A 27,669-nucleotide genomic window follows, 5' to 3' on the forward strand; every position below is an offset into this window, starting at 1 on the left:
GGCTAGGATCAGCTCTCTGTTACAGCTGTCCCTTAACAAAATCCACATCTGAAGTCGGTGATTGTTAGCCTTGGCCTTTGGTATGTGTGCAGAAGACTCCAAGCAGAGCCGAGCTGTAGGGTGGGTGCCTGCAAGACAAGCCAGGGTTTTCCTGAGGGTTTTCTTGAGCCACACTCAGTCTACCAGGGCCAGAGCACTCTGTTAGGACCATAGCAAAATCTCAGTAATGTTTCTGGGTCTGTGCGGCGTGGCCTCTACTCCCCAGGGAACTGGACACATTGACCTCCTGTGTGCCATTATTAGATGTTGAGACCTTAAACTTTAGACAAAGTCAGAGAAAGGTTCACGAGGCGTTTGTGTAGCTAACATTAAGTCGGGACAACAGGCAAGAACCGCGCCCCTAAGTGCTGAAGACCGTTCTTGTTTCCTTATAAACCAAGGCCACAGTGGCTTCCAAGTATGTTTGAGAGAAAATTTGCCAACTTTCCCCTGTAGCTTGGCTATGACCCATTACCTCATTTTAAAATGAGATCAAAGCCTATGAAAATTCAAAAGTGGCAAACAACACTGCATTGTTCTTGACAGATGATCTCAGCCCAAATGGACCATTAATAACAATTATGGCATAAGGTTATGGGAAAATAGCTACCGTAATGGATCAGTAATTTAGACAGGGGTATTTTGAGGATCCACCCTCTTTTGAGAATTGCACTTGAGAATCCTTCAGAAGGGGGGTTAATTACAAGGAGTTAAACTGAACAGAATAGTTCTTGGCTCCCAAGCCAGCTAGGTTTCAGGGTCTGCTGTTTAGCCATCTTCCCCAAAACTCGGTCTGAAGCTGAGGAGTGGGGTAAGAGAACTGTGGGACCTGACCTCAGAAGGTTTGGGATCCATGCAGTCGGAGCCACCTGTGTGACTGACTCGGCAGGTCCCAGATCTGATGACTTGGTCGGTTACTGCAGCCCCAACCAGAATCCCCTTCCAGACCCTAACACCACCCTCCGTTTTCATAACCTGGGCCGACTCGACTCCTCACAGCAGCAAAGCCAGCTGTTACGGGCTCGAACCTGCTTGTGGTTAGTGGCACTGTTAACGGTTGACTTTGGTCATCCTCATAGCGGTGATGATCTATGCAGAGATCCATTTATTACCTGAAGCCTTTTGGACCGATTTTAATCATCCATCTTGATGTCAGTTAACCACGACGTCCATTGTGGGGAAGAGGATTTGAGGGTCTAGCTAACAAGCTCATTTTCACCTTCCATGGTAAATCGAGTTTCCAGAGTTCTAGATTTAAAATATATTCCTCGGGTATGAAACTCAGTGGGGTTTTTCCCATTGTTTATTCTTTCATGACAAACAGAATGTTGAAATGATACTCAAAGTTTTATGATCATTGTAGTAATACTGTGTTTAATAGTGTAACAGTTCTTCAAGAGTTTCCCACTTTTTCATTACAATACCATGATTAGTAAATTACCCTTTATTAGTAATACCATGCTCCTGCGCCCCCCTGCAGGAGAGAGGTGTTTGATTGAATTCAGTGCCACATGATTTCGTTCCTTGGGCTGCTCTTTGAAAAATGTATTAAGTCACGTTCACTTTTGAAAGTGAACATTCAAGTATGAAATTTCACTTTTGCGTCAGTTATGAGTTAAAATGGATACGTGGCAGATCGTTTCCTGTTTCTTTTCAAAAACATGATAAATGGGAAGGTAAAGATTTAATTTTCTCCTATCAAAAAGTATGGCAAATCTGGAAAATAGGGAAACGAGGCATTTTCATGTCAGCAGCCCCTGCCCTGGCCTTTACGGTAGCCGCGGATCAGCGCTGTTCTCTGGGTGTTTGAACATCTTGACGCCAGCTTGACTTTTATGGGAAGTGAGACTGGAGGTAAAAGTTAGAGAGTGTAGTGTGAAGAGCTGATTTCACGCTCTGTTCTGCGGGAAAGCAGCACGTCACTCAATCTCTGGTCCTGCTCCTTTTGTCCCCCAATTTATTGCCACTTTCTGGGAGTGTGGGGCGTCCATGCCCCTCCCCTTCTGGGCTTCCAGGGGAGCTGCTGTTTGGCCGTCATTGGAGAAGTGATGGCATCTCTTCCAAAGCAAGATTTATTCCATCTCAGCCATTTGAGATGGAAATGCACCGAAAATCATTTTCTAAGCTATAAGTTGAGACCATTGCTGTGGCTAGATATCAAAGGGTATAAATCAATTAAGAATTATTGGGTTTGGATTCCCTTTGTGCATTGACTCAGTGGCAAATCTAATAGGAAATACCTAATATTTATAATCTAGTTCATGAAGCAGGGATTACCTATATCCTTTTTAACCTGCATGGAAAAGTACAAGGTTATCTTATATCAAAAAGCAAGAATTGACTAATCCAAAGAGATCATTTCAAGGACAAAAAATCTAGATATCAAGGGCTCCCTGGGACATTCTTAATGCCAGCAAGAATGACGACAGCAGGAGTTTATAATACACTGGATTAATTTAACAAACCCACAAGTTCATAGGGTTCCCAGAAAATATAAAGAGAACCGAGGTGCAGCGGGTTTTACAGAGGAAAAGCAGTGGATAAATACAGGAACAATGAAAGAAATAGAAAGTTTTGATTTTGAAGCTCCCATTGTATTAATTCCGATTGTGAAGTTCCTTGCCTTCACTCAGGGTGATCGTGAGGGGCATGATGGGGACAGAGGACCTGTCTTGTTGAGTCGACCTTTCAGAAATAGAGGGATTTCCCATCAGCTGTGACGATCACAGATGTACCCATAATCACACTTTTCTGGAAGCTTCTGGGGAGATCTGTGTTAATGTGGACAGCAGTCTTTAATTCAGGCCATTCAAGAAGGTCTGAAAATATAATTTTACTTTTTCCACTTCCATGCGGCAAGCATTTCATGCTCATGGAACAGGTCTACGATGGATCCCGACGGCTGTGTGAGATTGGTGTTGAAGAGCGCGCCTGTGCAGACGCGGTGGTGGCAGCCTTTCTCAGCAGCCGCACTATGCGGAGGGGGCGGAGGTGGGATGGGGGCTGCCTTCCCTCCGGGGAGATTCCGGCCATCGTGGGCACGAAGTGGGGAGCCCTGTGTTCCCATTCTGCTTTACGTTGTGAGCCACTGAAACAAGAGCTTATGAGAAAGCCGTTGGCAGGTGGCTGGAGTCGGCGGCCTTCCCTACGAAGTCCCTGGAGGTTGGGGAGGGTCCCCGACAGCCCATGCTGCTCTCACAGCCCGGATTTGTTGTTTTTCTACGGCTGGAGATGTTTTTTTTTTTTTCATTTATCAATTTCAAAATAATAAAATTTCCTATCAACTGTGAATGAACGGACCGTGGGAGTTTTAAAAAGTATTTTAGTAGAGATTCAACATAAAATGTAAGGTGACCTAAATTCCCACTAGGGAACCGAGTGTCGTAACTGTGCCAGTGTACCCATAATCACACTTTTCTGGAAGTGTCACGGCCTTGCCTCAAAAGCTCTGAGAACCGAGTGGGCAAGAGAGTTCAGTGTGGCTGTGCCCTAGAGTACAGTGGGGGCACGGCGTGTCAGGACCTCAGGGGGCTCCTGTGGGCCCACAGATAGGCGCTGTCCCCTCTGTTGCTGGGATGACCCTGTGGCCCCAGAGCTGATGTTGTCACCAATTCCCAGGTGGGGTTGATGACAACATCCATGTGGGCTTGGTCAACGGCATTGGGGACAACCTCGGCCAGAGCCGTGTCTGTGTACAGTGTCTGCAGATGTTCAAGCTGTCACGGTGCTTCTGCTGGCTGCCTCGAGCCCTGACTGCGCTGGCCCCTGCTGGCCCGTCCCTTGGCTAGGAAGGCTCCTGTGTCCTGGGTGCTTCTGTTTGTGAATGGTGTCCCCTCCCCTCCTAGCACTGCTGTGGCTTTACCTCTCTCCCATTCATGTGTCTCTCCTTTCTCTTTGCTGCATGGAGACTCTCTGCTGCACAAGCGTAAGTACTTCTGGTGGCTCTGCGGCTTCTGGCTTGTCTCGTTGACCTTCCTGTGTCTGTTTGCCTCTGTGCTGCCTGGCTGGCCTCCCAGGGGACTGGAGCGCCCCGTCCATCTGCAGATCCTGAATGAAACAGGCGACAGTTTACAGAGTCGAGATTGGTCCTTACAAGACAGTCCAGCTGGTGACACGGGCCCTGAATTTAAACCACTCCAGCTGTGCGCCTGAGAGCACTTGGGTACTCATAGAGAGGCGCCAGCCCTCAAGGGGGACCGGCTGCTCACAGTGAAAAACAGACACCAGGACTAACCTCTCTACGTCTTTTCTGATTCTTGTAATATCACTTGTTTTGAATTATAGAATTATAGAAAGTTGGCATCATGATTTGCATCTTGTACTGGAAAATTTTCCTAATCTGCTTCTAAATTGATACCATTTTGGTTCTTTAGCCTACGGAAGGAAAAAGTAATTATGGATTCCTGAGCTTGGAATGAGAGTATTATTTATTACTCTTTGTGCACACTTGGCAAAAACAAAGAAGAAAACAACCTCACCATTTTCTCATGGTGATATAAGCAATTTAACTCTCCTTATAAAAAAAAAAAAGAGCATGACTAGCAATACTTATTAAAAGTGGGTTTGACAGGGAGAAAAATGTGACTCTTTACGAGGTTCCAACATGCGCATGTAACTCATGGTTAAAGTGGACACATCTCTACTGAGCTACGTGCAGAAGAGTTTTAAATCCATTATAGAAATCGAATCAAATGAGTAAGATTTCAGAGTAACGTGGAGTTGGTGCTACTTTCAGATTCTTGGGAAATAGCTGTGGGCAGGGTGGGGATTTATTGATTTCAAGACAGGAAAGAAGTCTGTGTTTAGGCTTTCCTTCTAAAATTCCATTTTTAAATAAAGGTTTAACACAATTTTTCTCCTATTTCTTCAGGATATTAAATATTGAAAATTGTTTCTTACTCAAAACATGCATTTAAAAGTTAGCTGTGTCTAGTTGTTGACAGGGTTGGCCATGAGTGGGTTTATGAAGGAGCCACTTGGAACGTGCACCTCCTCTGCGTCGGCTGCTGACCCGCATCTGTGGCCCTGCCACTCTGAATGCGCCTAGTCTCGTCAGCTGACTTGGGAAATAGGCATTGACAAGGGCCCAAGGAAGGTCAGCCTGGGCACATTAGCCCTTCCATTCTGGAACAAAAAGAGGAGAGAGCGAACGGTTCTAGGAAGATGGTGAGGACAGGGTTTCCAGGAGCAGTCGGTCAGCCCCACCGCTGTGGGGAGGAGGAGTGAGAGGGATGCCCATCAGTGGGATTTCTGGAGGACCAGGAACACTGGCCCTTGAGTACACACCTGGTGGAGAACCCAAGTTCATTCTCACTCTGCCTCCTGCTTTGAGTTCCCACGTCATGGGATTATCAATGAGAATGGCCAGTAAGAACGACCAAGTCCAATTCTGTGGGAAGAAAAAAATCCCCAAGGAAGGAAAGGAACATATAAGAGACAAGATTCAGTTTTTTCCCCCTCTGTTATTGTAATTCAATCCTATGAAAAAAGGAGATTGAAGCCGACTGCATTCTTAATACCAATTACAACAGGTAGCCTGATTGCAAGTCATCAGCCGGACCCCGCCTGGCCAAACTTCAGAACTAGAAGATGAACATACCCTGAAAGAGCACTATGGGCAACACAGTTAGACATTACTTACATTTGTAAAGAGCTTATAAAATACGAGAAAGCTAGAGCTAGAGGGCATTTTTCTGATATTCAAAATTTCTATTCTCTGGTTTGAGGTGTCCGAGAACAAAATCCTCAGGAAGAAATTAGATCCCCCTTTTGACTGATGTTGGCCACTCAAAATCCAGGTTTTGTGTTTCTTAATATGTCTCTAAAATAGCTAACTGACCCACTTACAGACGGGCATTAATGTGCAAAAGAGTTTCTATATATGTATGCTTATGCTTATATTTATATTCTCACATAAAGTTATTCTTACGTATTTGAAATGTTATAATTTTCATGTATTTACATGTATTTGGTGTCCATTATAGACACTTTACCAAGAGGGAAATTTGAGCCAGATTATTTTTGCCCATAAATACTTTCTATAAAATCTTAACCAAGAGACACAGGAAAAAAAAAATGGAAGATACCTTTGGTTCATGCCCTTTTAAACTTCTTTCCTATTTTCCTTTTGACTATAAATGAAATTGCCTGGAAATCAAATCGCAGACTCTTTCCTGATCCTCTTCCTACCCAGTGTGCACAGGGTGGGTGGAATTCTGAACTCCCAGCTCAACACAGCCAACACCTTGCCACTTGCAACTCCTGAGAATTCATTCAGGCTGCACTTCTGAATAGAGCAGCGGGCCACTCTTCTCGGCCAGCCGCAAGCCACGTGGGCACACTGCCTTCAGACGATCCCTTAGCAGCTGCACCATGGGGACCTTGCTCTTACTCAGCCTTGAGACCTCTTGCTTTGCAGACACCTGTCCCTCAGGTTGTCTGCCTTTAACACAGCCTCACAAGAAGCAGTTCGGAAAGTTTCATTTTGTATTGCAGGAAAACTGTTCAGGATTTAAATACAATTGCTCATGTTTTTCTCTCAACAATGAATAATAGCAAAAGAATGTTATTAAAGCTGTCATAATTGCTAAAACTACAAAGTCATTTGCCTTTAAAGGTCATCATGAACCAATTTATTCTTTGAACAAGAAATGTTTCTCAATCATGTGAAGTTTTTGAGGAAGCCTTGAATGAAAACCTGTTCAATCAGAGTATCCGACTAAGTTCAGTTCTCTCGTAATTTCTACAAACACTAGTTTGGCATCTCTCTCCTCCGTCTGCCTGTGCGCCTGCAGCCAGCAGTGTGGTGGCCGACCCTCCCTGGATGTCCCTGGCCCTCCTCCTTGGACGACGTCCTTGCACCTCTCTGACTTGGACTTGGCACTTGAGGTCATTGTGCAGCCGATGACAAAGTTTCCTTCCAGCTTTGGCACTGCGTGATCCTCTTGAAGGACAGATCATGTCTCTCTGGGGGTAGAAGCTATTGCTGGGCAGGTTCTCCTGAGTTTTAGCCTGGATTGGGTTTGGGTCTCCTCATTTCAAGGACCAGTGGAACCCAGGACATCCTGCTGCGATGCCTCAGCGATGGGCTTTTGATTCTTGGTGACTTTTCCTAACTGGTCTTTGCCTGTGAAGATCCAGATTTTGGTAGCAAACGGTGAAACAGAAAGTTAAACTGCTTAAATCATCCGAGTGGCCCCCGGTTCAGGGTGCTGCTGGGTGCTGCTGGGTGCTGCCTCTGTGAGAACACCGCTGTCAGCCTTCCCGACTGGCCCTTGTGGTCTTGGAGCCCACCCGCCCTGCCACCTCCTCATCCTCCTGTACTCGGGGTCCAGCTCGAAGCGAGACCCCCTGCTGCTTGCTGTTTTTTCTGACTGTCAGTTCAGATGGTCGGGACTGGGGAACAGGACAGAGTTCGGTGCATGGTTTGAGAGAAGTGCAGATGTTTAGAGGTTAGCCCTTCAGCCCTGAGCCAGGCCCCCGGTGCACTGAGCCCCCTGCAGAGCAGTGGAGCCGGTCCTGGTGGTCTGGACTATGTTGGAGAGGGAAGGCAGCGTCCTGTGCTAAGTGCCTTCTGTGTCTTGTTGCTAGATGACGCCTAAATCCAAGAGGAAGAGCATCCACAGCCGAATGCTGCGGCCTGTGTCCAGGGCCTTTGGTGAGTACCGTGTGACTTGTGACCAGGGAACAGCCCTCTGGGGGACGTTTCTTAGGTATCCTCTGTGTGGGTGACAACTGAGACCTAGGTGGTTTGCAGCTGGGTGTTTGCTGCTCCCCGATAGACTCACAGTGGCTTTCAGGAGTTTCCTAGCCCTCTGTCTGCCTTGTGCTCTGACCTCAGGCCTGGTTTTATTTTAGAAATGGAGTTTGACCTTGATAAAGCCCTGGAAGAGGTGCCAATTCACATCGAAGACCCACCATTCCCGTCCGCCAGGCAGGAGAAGCGGAGCTCAGGGTTCATCTCCGAGCTGCCATCGGAGGAGGGCAAGAAGCTGGAGCACTTCACCAAGCTGCGGCCCCGGAGGAACAAGAAGCAGCCGCCCACGCAGGCCGCGGTAGGTGCCTGTCCCCTGGCCCTGTCCTTCCTGGGACTGTGCAGGCCCCCAGGGCCTCTCTGCACCTGGGGCGTGTGCAGAGCTCTGGAGCAGGGCTCTGGGAAGTCCCCAGTATCAGATTCGGCACAAGCAGCTGGGTCTGGGCTCTGAGGACCTGGGGGAAGAGAGGCCACCTGGGCGTGCGCTCGTGAAGTGTTCCCAGCTGCTCTTGGTGGGAGCCCCTGCCGTTCCCCCTGCTCTGGGTCCTGAGCCTGATGACCCCCCAGTGCCATGTGGTGATGAGGGCCCAAGGGGAGCATTGGCCTGCTCAGCAGCCGCTCCTCCTGTGGCAGGAGGACGAGCCTGAGGTTCATCCCCCTCCATGAAGCTCATCCCCCTCCATGTGGCTCACCCCCCCACCCCTGTGCGGCTTATCCCCTCTCCGTGTGACTCACCCACCCCCCTCCTATGCGGCTCACCCCACCCCCCTTGGTCCACACCCCCCCCCCCCCCCCCCCGTGTGGCCACTCTGCTTCACAAAGGTCCCGACTTCTTTCCTGTCACGTGCTGCTCTAAACCTTCCTTCTCACTCCTCACACCGAGGTCCCTCCTGCCCCGTCCTGAGCCACGGCTCCTCCACCACCTGTTGCCTCGCGCCCCAGCAGCGACTGCACGCAGAAGCTCCGTCCTGGGGAAGGTGAAGTCCCCCTGGCCCCTCCACCTGGGCTGTCACAGTGCCATCAGCCTGTCTGGTCCCTGTGGCTCACCTCCGCGTGTCCAGGAATCTGCTTGTCTCCTGAGCTCGGGGGCTGCCGACGCCCTGGGCTGGACTGTTTAGAACCCAGGCCTCTTGTGCCGCCCGTCCTCCCTCTCGTGGCCTCTCCCCACGGGCGGCACTGCAGACGAGCTAGAGGCCGGGTGTGACCCTGGTCTCCACTGACCCGCCGTCCTCACCCTGTGCTGGAGCCCGTCCTTGTGCTGCGTCCCTTTCCTCAGTGCTTCCCTGGGCAGAGCCACTCCAGGCAGTGCACATGTCCACCTGACAGGACTTCCTCCAGGAAGCCCTCCTGCCTCTTGTCATCATAGGCTGGCTGTGTGCAGTGTACAGCCCCAGCAACCCTCCAGGAGCCTTTCCTGGAGGTGAGCTCACGGCTCCCGTGCTGTGGTCTGAGCCTGCTCCTCCTCACCTGTGGATTTGGGGTAGGCAGAGCGATGGCTTCCTCTCCTTGGCCATGGACTCAGTGCTCCTGTGGGTAGAGTACAGAGTGCCCACTGGTGCTTCCGGGTACGTGGGTGGACGGTCAGGACCGTGGTCCACTTTGCCTGTAGATTTTAGGTTTCTTCAGTGCACTATTCCATAACCTTAAAGGAATGAGCCTTCTACATAAGGGAGAGGCCACTCCGGGAGGGAGAAAGAGCTGCCCACACAGTGGCCTCAGTGGGCTGGACTGTACCAGGTGGTCCTTTCTCCTGGGCCCTGTCCCTGGGGGAACAGCTGACAGTGGAGCTGGTGTGGCCCCAGTCTCCCTGCAGGCAAGTGGGGGCTCTTGGAAACACGGAATTCAGTGTTCTGTTTTCTTCATACGTTTAAAAAAAGCAAGAAGAAAGGTCCACAGCTGTAGCAGAGTCCTGGGGAGAAGCCGGCCAGCCCCGTGGGGAGACGTCCTTCCTTGCCTGCCGCGGGGACCAGGCTCAAGCACTTGGGACAGCCAGGTTCCCGGGAGAAGACTTGTTTAAGTCCCCATGACGAGGGGCCTTCAGAAGGGAGAGGCCTGTGTGCTCTGGGCTGGGGCTGGAGAAGAGGTGGGCAGCTGTGCGTGAGCGCCCAGGGCTCGGATCTCATGGCCACGGCCTAGAGCAGCGGGGCCGTGCGTCTCAGGGGTCAGGACGTCCCCTTCCTTCAGGCACAGCGAGGCACCTCTGGCATGGCGGTTTTCATCCTCCTCTGACCCTCCAAAGGCAAAGACTGATTTTTTTTTAATTACAAGAAATAAAACAACTTGCCAGTTTTTTCCACTTAAATCAAGTGTACATAGGGACGCTTAGAGGGAGGGTCCACTGTAGCCAGCCGGCCCATAGTGCAGTCCCCCTCTGCAGTGGCACAGCAGTTGTGACCCATTGAACCTGGACCAACTTGGTCCTGAAATACCAGCGGTGAGCACGTCATTCACTTGTCATAAGACATAAATGGAACGAAGTCACTCCATCGACGCCCAGTGCACACGCTCCCAAGGCCACCTCGTGCTCCTCCCCTTGGCTCTCAGAGCTGCCTGGCCTGGGTCCCCTGCCACAGCCTGTGCCCCCTGCTGCCTCACACCCAGGGGGCGGAGGTGGAGGAGCCTGCTGCCCAGTGGCCACAGGCTCCAGGCACAGTGCTGCGCCCCAGCCCAGGGAAGGCGCGCCCCAGCCCTGTTGAAGCCCATGAGCCCTGGCAGTACCTGCCCCTGAGTGTTCAGAGCTGCAGTGTGAGGAGGCCCCTGCTGCAGTCCCTAGAACCCCCTCGACAACCCTCATCGGGCCATTCCTTCCGAAGCTGCTGTTTTCTAAAAGCTCTAGTTGTTGGCAGAATGTGTTTGTGTTGTTGGGAATCTTTCCCTGTAGTTTTAACTCTGCCGTTTCATGTCAGTCTCCTGTAGTAGTACATGGTACTTCAGACTCTTCTGCTTAGCAGACTTAGAAACATTTGTGGGTCACTGCTTGAGGTCTTTCCTTCTTCAGTCTAAAATTTCCTCATCTCTTTTCATGCTCCTCCTCGATTCTTTCTGAGATCTATTTGCAGGTCGTTCTGCTCTGTTGTAATAGACTGCACTGTGGCACCCCGTACAAAACAGGGTGCTTTGTAGGACTGGCCATTCTCCTGAGCCTCCTCCTCCTCAGACTGTGCTTCTATTCATTCAATCACAGGCTGCGTCCACCTTTTCTGAACTAACTCAGAAGCCCTATAGGCTTCTGGTGGCATTTCTTTGAAATGAAATGAGCTGTGTCCACCCCCAGTTGCAAGAGGATCTAGTAAATGGATGTTCGGTTGATCACATGCATACTCCTCGTGACTAAGTCAGCGAGAGAGGGTACGTGGATAGATGCACGGCCTTCATTTTATTTCCTTGGGTTCTTCATTCTGGACTTGCTTCCTCAGCTCATCGATTTCCATGTGGGTCATGACGTTTTTCTGTTTTGATGGACTGCTGGGCTTTGTTTGCCAGTATCTAAATAGGATTTTTGCATCTGTGTGAAAATGAGAGAATCCTATAAGTTTTCTTCCCTTTTCTTGTCTGGGCTGTTTCAGAGTTATGCTGTGTTCATGAAATTACTCAGGAAGCTCAGTCTCCTTTCCTGGTCTCTGGTATGGCCTGTGTGTAACGGAAATCGTTCCCCTTCTGGGGAGCCATCTGGGCGCAAGTCCGTCCCCGTGCGGCGAGCCTGTGGGGTCTGTGTGGAGAGGGTTTACTGGGATTTGATTTGTTACAGATCCACTCAGGTTGCCCAGTGCTTCCTGAGATCATTCTGATGTACTTCAATATCGTCCATTTGGCCTAATGGCTCATTCAGTTGTTTATAAAATTCTCTTGCAAGTTCTAATCTCTTTGGTATCAACAGCTATGTTTCTCATTTCTAGTAAATCTTAAACAATTTTGTGGTTTTTTTATTAGTGTTTTTCAAAGAGTCAACTTTTAGTTTATCCTCTTGAGTTCATTAATTTTTGTCTTCCATCATCTTCATTTGATTTCCTTGGGGCTTTTGTTTCTTGATTTGTTCCTCTGCTCATTAATTTCCATGTTTCTCGCCACCTAATGTATGCATAGACGATTCAGCGATTATTGCTAATCAGCGTGCTCTGAGCTTATCTGTTGGCAGAGTTATTAATGCCCCTAATTGTCTGGACTCCCCTCCTGCCCGCGTCTCTACACCCGGCCTGTGAAGACGTAGTTTTTGTACCTCCTTGTCAAGACCCAGGGGCAGTGCCTCCAGGTTCCCCTGGTGAATTCTCCTTAATGGTCCTGGCAGAGGGGAGCAGAGGGTGTGCGTGGCTGTCCTCATAATGGCCAGCTGCTCTTCCAGCACTCACCATCACCCTCTTACAATGGGAAGTCCACCTTCCTGACTTCTTAGACACCAGCAGCAGCAGCAATTCCAGTTTCAGGGGCAAACGCCTCCTCAGCCCCGGAGCACGGCCGCCCTGCCCCAGAGGCTCTGCTCTCTTTCCCCACAGCCACGCTGCTCTCTTCAGTCTGATGCTTCTTCTCCCTGACAGTAAAGACCGGAGTCAAATGTTTTCCTTTTGCTAGAAAATGAGCTAAAGCAGGCGCCACGCGTGGCCTTGAAGTCCTCTTCCGACTCCAGCCCTTCCAGGCTCCAGTTCCCTGCTGCCCGTCTCCTGGGCGGAGGCTCCTCCGGCTTCCTCTGGGGCTGCTGACACTCCCACCGGCTGCTCCCGTCCTTCGTCCTTCATCCCTGCGCTGGCAGAGTTGTCTGGGGCGAGGTGCAGGGAAGCAGGTGGCTGCTCAGCTCTGCGCCTCCATCCCTGCTCCTCTCCATGTTCTCCACGTCCCCAGGGAGCCCTCGTGCCAGCTGTGACTGTTGCAAAGCAAGGAAGGAAAGGGCTGAGGGCAGGAATCATGCCAGAAAAACCTAGGGTTCTTATGGAGAGTCACTGGAGGGGCGGCTGGAAGGGATCCCCATGTCAGGCCACAGGCCTGGGGCAAATCGCCATCAGCCAGGCAGCCTGGTGCTCCCTCCCTGTCCCATCTGTGTCTCACCACAACCAGGATGAAGCTCTTTCCTTTTGGGCCCCAAGGCCAGTCGGGAGGGTAAAGTGATGGCCTGCAAAACCCACGTGCCCCTCAAGCTCCTCCTCCTGCAGGGGCTGCCGCCGCTGCTGTTCTGCTGCTTTCTCGAAGGAGAAGTGATGATACGAGCAAGTTCGGTGCTACTGTATCTTTTGTGGCCAAAATGAAAGTTACTCTGAGTTTCATTATCTCTGTTACCGAGTGAAAAAGCTCAACTCACCTTGCTGCATGAGGTCACCACCAAGCTTCCAGGCATGTCCCCGGGCCTGCTTCTTCCCGTCTGTGCTGTGGACCTGGCTCCCAGGCCAGGAGATTGTGTCTGGTCCCTCCTGGCCCTCACCTGGTCCCTGGCGGCCGGCGGTGCCCGTGTGCTGACTGGCGTTGGGTGTGAACCGCATCCCGTGTTTATTTTGCAGGTCTGTGCTGCCAACATAGTCTCCCAAGATGGAGAACAGAACGGTCTTATGGGGAGAGTGGATGAAGGTGTAGATGAATTTTTCACCAAGAAAGTGACCAAAATGGATTCCAAGTGAGTTCGGAGTCATTTCACTAACCATATTACTTAATTCACACTTGAATTACTAACGATTACAATCAAGCTTAGGATATTAAGTCTCTTTTTATGTATGGATCCACTATTCTGTGAGGTTTTCAGAATACGATCTCCTAGCCAGCAGCAGATTCTCCGGCCTGCGCTGTGAGCCGAAAACTCTGGAGGTGAGGCCTCGCAACTGTTTCCCTAAGACCCAAGGCCACCTGGAGGCCACCCAGCCCAATCAGAGTTGGCCTCTAAACAGTTTCTCTGCCTTTCCTATTAATAAGATGGAGTTTTCTTAGCATAAATTGAAACACTAGAGCCTTTAAGCACAATTTGCAACAAATTATTTAATCTACAACTAAAATGCAGATCCATTCCAAAATATGCTCTTAATGTTGATTTTTGTGTGCAGTGTTCTTCACCTGGAGAGATCAAATTTGGGGAAGAGTTTGAACCATACTGATAAGCTGGGGGCAGGCTGGGGATGGGGAAGGACCTAGTCCTTTCTGTAGAATCTTGCCTCTGTGGGATGGTCAGGTGGAAACAAGTTAAATTTTTTATCCCTAGAAGTCTCTCTGACTGAGTGGCGTAAGCGGTAGGACCCGATTATCTGTCGTTTCTGAGACAGACCTTGAAGCTTCGCAACTACCCCTGGTAAATTCTGTCCCATCTCTAAGAGCCACGTTCAGTGCTGTTATCCTTGGCACTTTCCCATGACTGCTCTTTCCCCCGTAGTGACTGTCTCTCCGCTGACCTAATACACCTTTTTAATCCTTTGTGCACATCTGTTAGAGTGCACTTGATTCCTCGAGAGTCTGTTTAGGTTTTAATTCTTCCACAGCACAGAGAATCGATGAACACATTTTCCACATAAAAGATTCAAGGAATTCTAGCATTGGCTGAGCGAATGGAAAGTCCCTTGTAGGTGGCTTTCAAGTCTGTTTTTCCAAACAGGGTTCTGTTCTTCAGGAGCAGCCCTGGGTCTTGGTTTTCACTCTAAGGCAGTAGTCTGCCTGCAGTCACTGCCCGCGAGTTCCGCGAGACCCCCCGACCGTCTCCGTCACACCTTCTTAAACTTCAGATCCACATTTAGTTAGAGAGGAGGCTCCTGAGCACTGGTGTGTCCCTCCCCTGGGTAACGCTTCTTTCTTCCTAACTTCTTCGGAAGGAAAGGTGGGGAAATTGAGAAGGCACAGAGCCGTCTCCTGCAGACACTGCTCTGGATAATTCTGGTCTTGTCCCGTGCACAAATAGAACTACTAGACACCTCAGTCTCCATCACATAGTGGTGGAACCTAGGAAAACTGGTGATCGTTTTCATTTCATTTTGTTATAAAAAATAGGTTGTTTGATATTAAAGGGCAGCGCCTAGGTACAAGTCATGGGTAGTGTGAACAGAGTTTGAGAATCAGAGTGAAGCATGCTCCTACCCGGTTTTAAAGGCTGCTTGTTTCTTTCCCCCTCATCTTCCCGTGTCTGCTCCTGTGGCCGCTTGTCTTGCTCCACCGTCCTTCATGATAACCGTTTCCAGGTTGGGGTAGTAATCAACTGCTCGCTTCTGGCCCCAGTGGTGACGGTGCAGTCTCATGCATCGTCACTCTGGGCCGCTGTTCTCACCCCACACGCTCTCTGCCCCCTGTCAGCATGGCCAGGCAGGCAGTATTCAGTGTCTGCCTCCCTCTAGCCGGGTAACATCCACACCTGGGTCAGGGAGTGCATGAGGACTGGTTTCTTTTCTTCCACGACTTTTTCATTTTCCCTTGGGCTGATGAGTGTCCCTCTTTCCTGTGCTTAGTGTTCTGTGTTCCTGTCCCTGACTTGCCCTCTGTCCCCAGTGAAGGCACCAACCCCGTCTGGACTTACTCAGGTGTGCTCAGTCTCCTCCTGCAGCACCTCTCGCCCGCACCTGCCTGGCCCCTGGGCAGCCTCTGGCCAGCTCCCTGCTGTGTCCCTGGGACTGCTCACCCTCATCCTGTGCCAGGGCCCCCTCCCTCGTCCCGTGTCTTCCTGCCTGTCTGCTGCAGGCGTAGTTCATTCCCTTGTTTTGGTGGAGCACATCCTCCAGGGGCTTTCTAAGAAAGGGAGCACGGGAAATGAGTCTCTGTAACCACCTGCCTACGTCCCGTTTTGAGTTAACGGTTTAGAATCATGGGTTGGAATCCATTTTACCTTAGAGATGGAGAACTGTCCATTGCCTCTGTCTTGGGGGCTGCTGATAAGAGTCCAGTGTCAGTTGAGCCCGATCCTCTCCTCGGTTCTGTTTCCCCTGCTCCAGAACCACTTGGGATCTCGTCTGCATTCTCAGGGGGTGAAATTGTTGGAGGATGTGCTCTGGAGTGGTCTGTGGGGCCAGTCTCCTGTTTCGTCACTGTTTCTACCTGGAAATCCATGTCTGTTGGTTCTGGACTTGTCCCGAGTTGCTTTTGTGTGGTCTCCTCTCTTCCTTTTTCTCCGTGTGCTTTCTCTTAGACTTCCATCACTGGCCTGGGCATTTCCTCTGTTAAACCGTGGACACTGCGTGTTCTGTCCGGGTGCATTTTCTTTACCCCTCCGCATGCTCTCGGACACCCCTCAGGTGCGTCTTCTACCCTTACAGTCTCACCTCTGCTGCCTTCTTGTTGCTGTTCTGTTTTGAGGGCGTCCTCGTATCTTGATGGAAGAGTGGGGTAGAAACATGGTTGCTGGGAGCCTGTGAGCGGGCTGTTTGATGGCAGGCCGTGGCGGCAGGAGGCAGGAGGGAGCTGAGCAGCCCGTGGTGGGCTCTGCTCTCTGGCCCGTGCTCTCTGCAGCCGCTCTCGGGCTCCTGCACTGCAGCAAGCTGGGTGGGAGCGGCACGTTGCTCCGGGGCTGGGAGAGGAGCTGGGGGCTTGGATGGCTGTGGGCAGGCTGCCCTCTGTGCTCCCTCTTCCTCTCCTCTTCTGGAGCCCCCCGGCTCCTCCTTCCGGAGCCGGCAGATCACGCTCTTCTGGGCCTTTACTTCGGGGTCGGCCTTCCCAGACCCGTGAGGTTAGTGTGCACTCAAGACTGTTCAGGCCCTGGGTTTGGTTGTTTGCCTTTCCCCTGGTGCGGGCTGTGCCTTTTCTATACTTTCAGTCCTCTGCTGTGATGTTGGAGGAGACTCAGGGAAGCTGAGGGGGTATTCCACCCTCCAGCTCTAGACAGAAGGCTTCCTGAGAGCTCATTTCCTCGTCGGTTCCCAGCCTTCCTTTCTGAAAACCTCTCCCAAAGCCCCCTCTCTGCCTTTTAATCTTGATGCTTCTTTCTGTGGATTTTGCATTTAAGCAAAGATTCCAGTCCTGGCGTGGATTGAGCATGGGGTGGGCGTTCACGTGCTGTCTGACGGGTCGTTGTCGGGTCCCAGGACACTCGGGCCCTCTCCAGGGCCCCTCAGGTAGGGCTAGGCAGCCGCACACTGTCTTGAGTCACGTCACTCTGTTGGACGGTCACTCAGGTAGGGAGGCCCTTGATGGGCACCTGGAAATGCGAAGCCTGCCTGCTCTCCCAGGCCTGCCACTGGGCTTCAGGCTCACACTCTCGAGTTGTCTGGGCCTCGGTTTCCCCCGGGAGGGTATGACGACGGCCTTCCACGTGCCTTCCCTTTCCCAAGTCCAAGGAGGCAACTCGGAAGTGCTTAGGATGATGGCGGTCTGCGGACTGAGCCCTGTGGGGCTTCCCCCAGTCAAGCCAACAGCTTTGTCTTGGTTTGAAATGCAGGAGGTCATCCGCGAGAGGCTCCGAGTCCCACGAGCTCGCGGAAGGAGGGGACGAGAAGAAGAAGCGAGATTCCCGGAGAAGCGGCTTTCTCAATCTCATCAAGTCCCGGTCCAAGTCCGAGCGGCCACCCACAATTCTGATGACAGAAGAGCCGTCCTCACCGAAAGGGGCAGTCAGAAGCCCAGCCCTGGACACGCCCAGGAAGGAGCCCAAGGCGGCCGAGCCCAGTGGCAGTGCCGAGCGCCCGGAGGACGCCAGGACGCCCGACTCCCTGGAGGAGAGTCCCGGGGAGGAGGGGCGGCCGGAGGGGCGGCTGGAGCGCAGCGACAGCAGGAGCAGCCCCCAGGGAGGGCGGCGGTACGGCGTGCAGGTGATGGGCAGCGGCCTGCTGGCCGAGATGAAGGCCAAGCAGGAGAAGAGGGCCGCGTGCGCACAGAAGGTGAGGCAGCCCGCACACCAGGCTTGTCCTTCTGTGGGTGAGGGAGGCTCAGGAAAATAGTCTGTCAGTTAAATAAACATCAGAATTGAAAGGTGTGTTCCCGCAGAGCCTCGGCGTTGCCCTGGGCCCTGGCTGCTCTCCCAGGAGCCACCGCGGCCTTTGGAGCAGGGTGTGGGGTTTAGGCAGGAGCCCGTCCCCCGCACGCAGGCTTGTCCTGTGCTCACGTGTGTAGCAGCAGGGAAACCCTCCGTCCAGCAAGAGACAGCTGCACACGGAGGCCTGAGGGCAGAGGGAGGAGGCTAACGAGAGTCCTGAAACAGTGAGGGCAGCGTCCGCAGCGGCCTCCCCTTCCAAACTCAGAGACTTTGCCTGCTCCAGATTCAAATGGCAAAGGAAAAAGTCAGGGAGTCTTGTTAAGCTAACGGAATGTTTGCCCAGCCGTGGACAGGTGGTGCCCACTGCCATGGACAGCTAGTGTCCACTGCCATGAAGGAGAACTTCATGGTCAGAAACTGCTGAGTGCGGCTGAGAGCATCACTTGTTCCTTCGGCCTCCTTGTAGACGTCCGGGAGTGTTTTCTTTCCTTTTTACCTCTGTTTCTTCTGCTGGCACTTAAAGGACTTCATCTTTGTTGTGATGGTTGAGAAACTGCCCATATTCAACTCCGGGTTAGTTTCTGGACATTGTCTTGAGCTCTTTTATTTTTACAAAACTGAGCTCACCAAAGAAAGGAAAATTAATATCAAAGTATTAGAAGAAAACAGCTCCCACCATCGAAGCCTCAGTTTGCAGAAACAGAGTGGGAAAGTGCCGACCAGGTACGGGCCCTTTTGCACTGCTCCTAGACGACTGTTTTCCACTAAACCCTGCGTCTCCCGGGGTTTGCAGCCCCTCACCCCAGCACCTGATCTGTAGTCCCTACTTCAGGTGCCTCCAGCTCGCTCATCAGCTTTGGGGCGGGGAGACTGCACAGCTGCACTCTGCTAATTCACAAGTGAGGCTTGGTGTGGCTGTCACGGCTCAGAATTCCAGAGAAATGCCCCAGCCACATCGTTAGGGAGCCAGGTGCCCAGACGTTTAAATTTTAATCCATTTTTTATCAATTTCTTTATAACAACAAATAGACTGTTTTCACCATGAGCTGTTTATCATTTCCAATGATGAACAGCTACATCCTGGTACAAAGATGAGAAATTCCAGAGGTGTTTTTTCCCCCTACATGCTTTGGATTGATACATAAATTGACTCAAAGTGACAACATCCTTAAGGTTGAGTGTTGATTGTGTCCAATTGAGCCTTATACCAGTGTTCCCTGAGCGCCATCTGGTGTCACTTTAAACAACCACCATCATTGAAATCCTTAATATTTAGGGGGTATTCCATCAGAATAATAAAATTTTTCAAAAGTTATCTTAGAATATTTTTCCCTAAAATTCCACTCTGATTTTTCTGAAGGTGGTGGGCGCCTCTGTGGTCAAACAGAGTCCTCAGCCTCCTCTGCACACTGTTGACATTTAACACGTGTTTAAAGAAAGAGCTGGGACGACTGGCAGGACCCCATTTGATCCTTATCTTGCAGTCAGTCTTGGGGTTTACAGCTACCGCAGGAAACCTGTGAGGGAAGACAATGAAGCTACTCTCAGAATTGTTCTTGAGATGCAGACCAGAGAGGTTCCCAGGGGACAAAACATAAGGAGGTCCGCACTCCCTTGCAAAAGCCCAGAAGGACAGGTCCCTGTTGGGATTTCATGGTTAGTGTCTGGCCAGGCCTTGCAGATGCTCGAGCAGGGCACAAAGGGTAGCTGGGGCTTTCTGTCCCTCGGGTCACCCTTCCATGGGGATGCCAAGTAGCAGGCCCCCAGGGCTGCCAGTTTCTCCTCCGAGGCCTGCTCAGCACCCTCCACTAGAGAAAGTACTTCCGTGGTCTTGCTGAGAGATGCCTCGAATCCTTGGCTCTTCCTCCCAGAGCCAAAGCCCCGGGGCGTGTGTGGGGACAGACTAGCAGGCACAGTGAGAGTCAGACCTCAATGTATTTCATACAGTCTGCGTCATCATTCCCAGGTCTGTGCAGAGGACGAGTGAGCAGGGGTGGGGAGGTCACCCTGCCTCCGCGGTTGGCCTGTTAGGTGAGAGGCAGCCGTAGCCAGGCTCTGCCGGCAGGATTCTTGGCTGGGGAGAGTCAGACACTGGATTTGTCCTTTTCGTATGTCTTCATGTGCGCGCCCCTCGCACCACTGCAGACTTCTGCTCTGTAAGGGCAGAAGCTGATTCTGCTCCGTTAGGGTCAGCTCCGGCCCTAAGACAGTGGCCGTGATCCTGCCCCCTCCTTGGCCTCACAGTCTCCTCCCCCTGCAGGTCTTCTAAAAGTTAGGGTCCAGGATGTTAGTCCATGGTAGAATTCTCGTCTAGCATGTAGAGGCCCTAGGTTCCATCCCAGCACTGAAAATTCAAAGAAACAAAAACAGAAAAGAATTGAGGCCTGTCCACCTGTATTTTCCTCCTGATGAGATCCACATCTGGGGTTCTGCCTCCGTGACAAGGAGGACTTTGCCCATTTTAGGCCCCTGGACACCTATGTGTCATAGGTTTCCGCTGATTTTAAAACTAGATTTTTTTGGAATCCAAACCTGTAGAGTGCTGGAAATTTCTAGAATGTAAGTGTTCCTTGCACAGAGCATCAGGGCTGTGAGGTGGCACAGGTATTCAGGGACTGTAGGAAGTGTCACCCACTCAGCCTCCTCCCGGCCCCTGCACTCTGTCCTGTGGGAGCCTCCTGGGAACTCCCACACGTGGACGCAGAGCAGGGACAGTAAGCACTGGGCAGAGGTGCTTCTCCCAGCTTCCCAGCGAGAGGACCTCAGACGAGGTCAGACGAGCACTGTGACCGTGGCAGAGTCCCTAGCTATCTTGTGTTGTCATTTATCATCTGTTTTTTTATTTACACATCAAATAAACATGCACTGTTTGGGGGTGGTGCTTGCATTTTGTAGAAGCTTGGCAACGAGGCCGTCTCCCAGGACTCCCCCGGCAGCCCGGCCTTGAGCGGCACAGAGCGGTTGGACGGCGGAGGGCCAGGTAAGCGAGGACACTGCCATCACTCCTGGGAAAGTCCCTGACCTCTGCTTCCCCTGTGACAGACGGAAGAGGAGGGTGGGAAGCAGTGGCTGCCTGTGCTGGGTGCTCCCAGCTCCCCCTGAAGCACGGGTGCCTTGCCTGTCAGCGCCGGCTGTCTGCAGGTGACAGGCCACCCGCCACTGAGCTGGGTGACACTTCCTACACTTGGTGCCTGACACTCGCCTCTTCTCGTTTCTCAGGGCAGAAATTCCAAACACTGTGTTCACCGAGAATTCCTATTGTGGGCATTTCATGAAAGGGACTGGGAGCATGGGGACAGCACATGTTTTTAAATATGAGCCACATGTGGCACGGGAAGGCGGTGTCCACTTGAGAGGAGGTGGTGGTCCAGTGGCTTGCCATACACACAGCTGCGCCCTTTGTTGCTCTGACCCCTTAGGTCAGTGGAGGGCAAGATTCTGGAGACGGAGCCTGTCGAGGGGTTGAGAATTGCTGGAATTCTGGTGGGGCCACAGGGTGTCCTTGCTGTTGCGTCCTCACGCCGCGAGAGCGGGTCTGTCAGCCACCCTCTGCCGGCTCGGCTTGGCCAGTTGGTTAAGTGAGGGCAGCCGTGTGAATGGAGGCCAAGGCGGGGTGGCGCTCTGGACCTGCCGTGGCGTCAGTGTGGCCCCCTCCACTCCAGCCCTGCGGGCACAGCCTGGCTGTTTTCTGGAAGGAAGGCACCGTGGTTGACGCCACGTCAGAGACACCCGGAGCCTTGGATGCACTGAGCTCCGTGCTGCCCTTGACTGCTGTGGAGCTGTACACTGGGTCCCCCTTGCCACCTCTGCGATGGGCGGGGCTGGTCAGGAAGGCCCCTCGAGCCCACCGCTTTCCTGTGGAGAGTTTTAGTCTTTCACCTGTGTGTTTTGTTCTGAAATATCTGATGAGAAAGGGCAGTGATTGATTGCCGCTGACTTCTGCCTCCAGGATGCAGGTGTTTCGGCTTTGATCTGTAACACAGGCTTCTTCTGCTGCTTCATTTTAGTGCCTAAACTGCCTCCAGGTCTCCCAGAAAACCGCTTTGGTCTGGGAACACCAGAAAGGAGCAGCAAAGCAGAGCCCAAGGTGGAGGTGGGCTCCAGGTCTCGGAGTTCGTCCAGCAACCCCACCAGCCCCAAGCCCCTCCTGCAGTCCCCCAAGCCCTCCCTGGCAGCACGGCCCAGCATCCCGCAGAAACCAAGAGCCGCCTCCCGGCCCGGTAAGGACAGGGTTTGGCTGGGGTCACCCCGTGGCCCGACAGCTCTCCAGGCGTCTGCATTGACAAGAATGTCTGCGCAGGTCTCTTACAATTCTGTGAGAATTCACACATACGAAGTTGAAAGGGCGCTATTATGAACGCCGTCTCAACTCACCTCTTATGTCTCTCACAGTTAGGCAAACGGAGTAGAACCACGGTCAGGTCATTACCATGGCTGGTCAGCACTGAGCAGGTAACGCTGGGCCAGGCTCTGTTCCACCTACCCTGTGTGGACCCACCCCCAATATCCACATCCCACCCCCTTTCACAGATGAGATAGTGAGTCTGCCAAGCCACACGGGGTGAGCAGTATCCAGATGGGGTGACCCACCACCCGTAGCAGCAGACAGCCTTCTGGCCCCTCGTGGGCACATACACCGTGACACTGGAGGCGCAGCTCGTCCTGGTCATCCATTCTTCAATGTGTGGGTGACTCGGGTGGAACGGGAGATGCCGGGTCCCACGTGTCTAAACTGTCCCACTCGGGGGTCTTTCTCGTTTCCTCTCGTGCTCACCTTGTTCCCCCGGCAGCCCTGGTGGACAGTCTGCACAGAGCCACAAAGAAAGGGTCTACCAGGCTCCCTCAAGGAACTGACCCCTGCCGCAAACCACTCAGGACTAACAAATTGTACTAAACTTTTTCGCAAAGAAGTCTTTGTGAGTGAGGAACACAATTTTTAATACGGAAAATAGCCTTATAAAGGGAATGGGGAAAATGGAGGCAAAGCAAACAGTTTAAATTTTTTTTTTAACACAAAGCAAGATCTTTCAGGGTGTGGTGGTGCACACACGTAATCCCAGTGACTCAGGGGGCTGGGGTCCGAAGATTTTATGTTGCTTCCAGCCTCAGCAGCTTAGTGAGGTCCTAAGCAACTTAGCGAGTGTCTCAAAACAAAAATAAAAACAGGCTGGAGACGTGGCTCAGTGGTTAAGCACCTCTGAGACCGATCCCCAGAGACAAAAAGAAAAGAAAGAAAAAAGGAAAGGAAAGCAAAACCTCCAAAAGGAGGTCTTATTGTGACATGTTTACCAGCTGCTGTGCCTCTAGTGAGGAACCAGCCCTTATAAAGAGGAATCTGCCCTGGGTCAGAGTATTTTGGCTCCCCATTTGCAAATGCTGAATATCAGATCAGCTGGATTCCTAATATTCTGTTGCAGGAATTTTTGATTTTCAGCTTATGCTGGACATGGTCGTTGCTTCCCTAGTACTAGTATGCCAAGAAGCGTGTTAACAAGCCAGCACTTTTGTAGAGCTTGGGAAGCCGGTGGGCACTTCCCCTGCCCCGTGTCACTCCTTTCCCACGGTTCTGAGGGGGCGTCAGGGTCTCCGTGTCCATGGTGAAACAAGAGGACTGGGGTTAGAGGCGGAGGCCGTGGAGAAGCAGCTGTGGGTCGTCCTGCAGTTGTGTGCACTGCTCTCCCAGCCACAAAAGGAGCCTGGTCAGTCCGTCCCGAAGGCAGCGCTGGCTGGGGGTTGAGATGAGGATTCTAGTCCCCGCTCTCTGGCCATCTTTTTAGCTTAGCATTTACTCTCCATTTGTCCAGCGATCAAGACCCTTCGAAGTTGTCAAAATCCATGATTCCAGATTATCTCTAGGGACCTCAGTATGTGCTTGTAGGTGCTTGCACATGTGTGTGCATCTGCGTTGTGGCTGCTGCACTGTGAAATGTGTAAACTCATGTATCTTAAAACAGACAGCTTTAGGTTTAAGGCAGAAGGTCATGTGGCTCACAGTCCACCTTCAAATATCAGCTATTGAAGTGTCAAACCTGCAGGAAAAAACCACATCTGTGAAGATTCTGACCTTTTCCAGGGTTCGTTATTGTTTCTTTATTACGTGTGCATGTTCACTGAGCGGAAATACAAAAGTAATTTTTGGCCAGAAAAATTCTAGGATGCTTTTCTGTTCTTATGAGTCATCTGTATTTAAAGGTTTACCTGGTGGGTGAGTGTGTGTGTGAGTGTGTATGTATGTGTATGTGTGTGTGTGTGTGTGTGTGTGTGTGGTTCCGGGTGTGGAATGGCTTGATTCCTGTGTTCATGTCTCCACAGAGGATGCCCCAGACTCTCCATCCGGTCCCAGTTCCCCTAAAGTCGCCCTTCTTCCTCCTGCCTTGAAGAAAGTGCCCGTGGACAAGGACAGAGACAGCCAGAACAGCCCCCAGCCCAGCCCCCGCGTGTTTTCCCAGGAAGGTAAGAACTTTCTCTCTTTGGGTTTCTCTGTCCACGGAGGGCAGTTCAAGGAATTAACCCTGGACCGGGCCAGTGTCTTGGAGTTCAAGTCAGCGTTAGGTCTTTGGAAGCAGAGCAGCTCCTTCATTCAGGAACTCGGGCTTCCCAGAGACACCCAGCCCAGAGGCCAAGGGCCTGCAGGTGTGCCCTGAGATGCTCCTCCATGGTTCCCAGCAGGTGCGATTCTGGAACCTGATGGTGCTACCTGTGGATTTCTAGTCCCTGTTACTCCAAGGAGAGTGGCCTCTAGCTGTCGTGGGCAGCTGCTGCTCTTCAGTGCCACCGTGCCTCGTTGCTCCCCAGATCCCACCGGGTCAGTTGTCAGGGGATGGTGTGGTTGGGGTCTCCATGGCACCTGCACCACACCTCTCCTTCCTCCCTCAACCTCCCGATGCACAGATGGCTTTGTTCTATCCATGGAAGGTGTCATTTAAATGCTGTCCCTTGGCACCACCACCACCTACAGACACATCCTGAACCACCTGCAGGTTCTCCATGTGGCTGGAGCGGCTCCTTATTTCACACGTGTTCCGTGCCCGCTCTGGCTCTGTCCCTGCCTCAGCCTGTCTCGGGTTGAGGCTGGCAGAAGGTGTTGCTAGGTCCTGACTTAGGGTCTTTGGTCCCCTTACAAAAATGACCCCCTTTCTCCACTTCATTCTGCATGTTTATTTGGTGGGCAGAAGTCTCTCTCACCTATTGGCTGTCAATAAAAGAAGAAAGGGTTTTGACTGAAGCTATTAAGCACCTCTTTTGTGAAATAGAGAAACTAAAGCCAGGCGAGGGGCCATTCCCCTAGTCTGTGGGAGGAGCGAACAGTCCCATTACAGCCGAAGCCCGTGGGAGACTCGCTACAAGGAAAAACCCTGCGGAGCTGGTGCGGGTGCCTGGCGCAGGTGCCCAGCAGCCCATGCTTGCCACACAGCCCCCAACTCCTGCCCTCATGGTCCCTCTTTCTGTAACTGCTGACTGCGTATCTGTTTTTAAGGAAGCTTTGACAAAACCTGAGAGTTTTATTGGGGAAGACACTGGGGGTGGGGAAGGCACAGGTACCATAACTGGGAATGTTCATCCTGTTAAAAGCAGTTGAGACACTGAAGGGTTCAACCCCTACCTGACCCCCCAAAAGACAGAAGGTTGAGTAGAAACTCGCTGTTAACATTTTTGGAGTATGGTATTTTTAAAAAATATTTTAGTTGTCGTTGAACATAACACCTTTATTTTATTTATTTTTACGTGGTGCTGAGAATCAAACCCAGAGCCTCGCATGTGCTAGGCAAGTGCTCTACCACCGAGCCACACCCCCAGCCCGAGTATGGTGTTTTCTACCAAACATTTTGATTGCCTGTGGATCATCAAAACAAAGTCTGGAGCGCCCACCAGCCTTGGGTGGGAACAAGCTGGGAGCCATCTAGTAGCAGGGGCACATGGATGGCTGGCAGGCTGCCAGGAGGGACGCAGGCTGCGGAGCCTGTGGTTCTGGTGGTGTCCAGGGGCCCCTCCTCTCCTCTCGCAGTCGGTGGGGTGGCTCATGTCCTCTTCCCAGTGGCTTGTTGGGCTGCAGAGCTGAGATCGTTGCTCTCCACGTGGGATCCAGACTAAACCAATATTTGAGGTCTGAGCACAGCAAGTGCGGGTGGGATTCCACTCCAGCTGCGCTAGCTCTCTGCCAAGGTGGGGGGCACACCTGAGCTGCTGCCCTCGGCACTGCCTGGGCCCGCTCCCGTTTCCTGCTCCTCGTTCACACTGGTACTTCCTTTCTTTGTCCCCTGCCTCCCTGTGGACTAGCCTGCCCAGCCAACTTCTAAACAGGTAATGTCTGTGACTCTTCCGGATCATTCCACAGTGAGCATGATTCTCATGGTCCATCGTGTCATCACAGAGGTCATGCTGGGGCTCTTCTGTAGGACTCTCGGGCAGACACAGAGCTCACCTCATTTGTTGACCATTTCCATCGCGTTGGCTTTGAATTCCACAGTCGGTGGGGTCTCTGCCCGAACCAGTTGTGAGCTCCGAGTCCTGAGTCGGTGGGTGATCTCACTCTCATTGTGGTGTTGACACTGGGGCACTTGCTACTGAAGGGTAAAGGAACCCTTTTCCTGAGGAGGAGTGCATTCAGGTCATGGCAGCGGGAAGCCTTGGGTAGAGGGAAAGGACCTCAAAACTGCACTGGGCCCCTGAAGAAGAGGACGTGAGTGCAGCTGGACCTGGGCCGAGCAGCACCTGGCGAGAGCCTGTGGCTGCCCCACGCACCCAGGGGGTGAACTGGCACTAACAAGCACACGCCTCACTCGGGTGGCTCAGCTTGGGAGGGGCCGGGCTCTCAGCCTGTCCTTATTCTCATGGCAGCAGGATGGTCCTTGTACGTGGGACGATAAAGTACTGACCCAGCAATTGAAAGCTAGAGAACCTTATGAGAGGGTCAAGTTACCCCCGGGGACTTGGCCATTTGAATTTTTGTGAGCGAACAGGTTTATTTTTATATTTGGGGGCTCTTCCTTTTTACCTTCCTGTTAAGTTCCCAGTGGGCGTGGGCAGGGACTCTGAGAGGACTAGTCTTCCCCTGGGAGGATGCTTCCCCTGACAGGCTGTGTCCCTGCTCCGGGGGCAGGTGTGTGGCCAGCAGCTAGTGCAGCTCCGTGCCCTTTGCCCCCTCCCGGCAGAGCTTTCAGAACATAAGGTAGTGGCAGTGACCTTACGACAGGATGAGTAAAGGTCATCCTGCGGAAAGGTAAATCGTGCTCCTACCTGAGCCCTTCATCACTGTCGACTTCCTGTGGCACCTGCGATTTACAGCCCCATGCGTGCCGATGCCTGCAGTGGGCACTGTCGCTTGGAGAACTCTGCTTGACGCAGATTTAAGAGTCAGCACCACAGGGTTGGAAGCCTGCTTCTCAGCATGTGCTCTCCCGGCTGGGGTTCTGACGCATGCCGGCCAGCTGCCGGGTGGCGGTAAGGACCCCACCACAGCGCCAGCAAGACAGCAGGTCGCGCAAGCATCGGGCATCCTGTCTGGGCCAGGTCGCACTGGCCCTCACCCTCCTGTGGTTTCGTGGTGTTCACTTGCAGAGCGGGGGCTCCATGCTGGTGCTCCGTGCTGGCGGCTTGGCCTGGCCTGTGCTCTCAGAGGGCTTCCTGAGTATGGGTCGGCCTGTAGACGCAGTTAGAGAACTCTCCTTTCTACAGTGGATCTCTGCTCTTGCCAAGAAGGTCTCTGCCTGCTTCAGTCTCAGGAGTTACACGAGTCACACCTAAGGCATTTGTCTTCTGAAGAGCACTGGTTCCTTTCGAGCATGTATCGTCCAAGTCTCTGTCTGTATTGCCCCTTACGATAAGGACACGTGAGGTCACGGAGATGTCTCTAGATCCTGAAGGTTACCTTGGAGCTGTTGTATCTGCTGACTAGCACCTTTGTGTGGTGGTCCTCCTTCAAGGACCACTCATTCCACCCAGAGGGACCACCCCACTAAATCCTCCAGGCCTCGAGTGAAGGCGACAACAGGGCCACCCAGGAAGTGCCAGTCCCAGGAGGGCA

General features: G+C 52.2%; 1 protein-coding gene across 17 annotated transcripts in view; it reads left to right on the plus strand.

Moving 5' to 3' along the window:
* Positions 1-27,669, plus strand: part of Carmil1 (capping protein regulator and myosin 1 linker 1) — a 230,180-nt gene that overhangs the window by 197,383 nt on the left and 5,128 nt on the right. For 11 of the 17 annotated variants that reach the window (XM_021734403.3, XM_078020631.1, XM_040282078.2 and 8 more), the window contains 8 exons: positions 3,947-3,964; positions 7,630-7,696; positions 7,897-8,093; positions 13,276-13,388; positions 17,112-17,550; positions 20,541-20,625; positions 21,653-21,865; positions 23,958-24,098. In XM_021734403.3, coding sequence (XP_021590078.2) covers positions 3,947-3,964; positions 7,630-7,696; positions 7,897-8,093; positions 13,276-13,388; positions 17,112-17,550; positions 20,541-20,625; positions 21,653-21,865; positions 23,958-24,098 — 1,273 coding nt within the window. Of the gene's footprint in view, positions 1-3,946; positions 3,965-7,629; positions 7,697-7,896; positions 8,094-13,275; positions 13,389-17,111; positions 17,551-20,540; positions 20,626-21,652; positions 21,866-23,957; positions 24,099-25,922; positions 25,947-27,669 lie in introns of those variants that run through there. The other 6 variants (XM_005337027.5, XM_040282080.2, XM_078020629.1 and 3 more) reach the window with 5 other exon arrangements.

This window comes from Ictidomys tridecemlineatus, chromosome 8 (genome assembly GCF_052094955.1).
Source record: "Ictidomys tridecemlineatus isolate mIctTri1 chromosome 8, mIctTri1.hap1, whole genome shotgun sequence".
Taxonomy (NCBI): Eukaryota; Metazoa; Chordata; class Mammalia; order Rodentia; family Sciuridae; genus Ictidomys; species Ictidomys tridecemlineatus.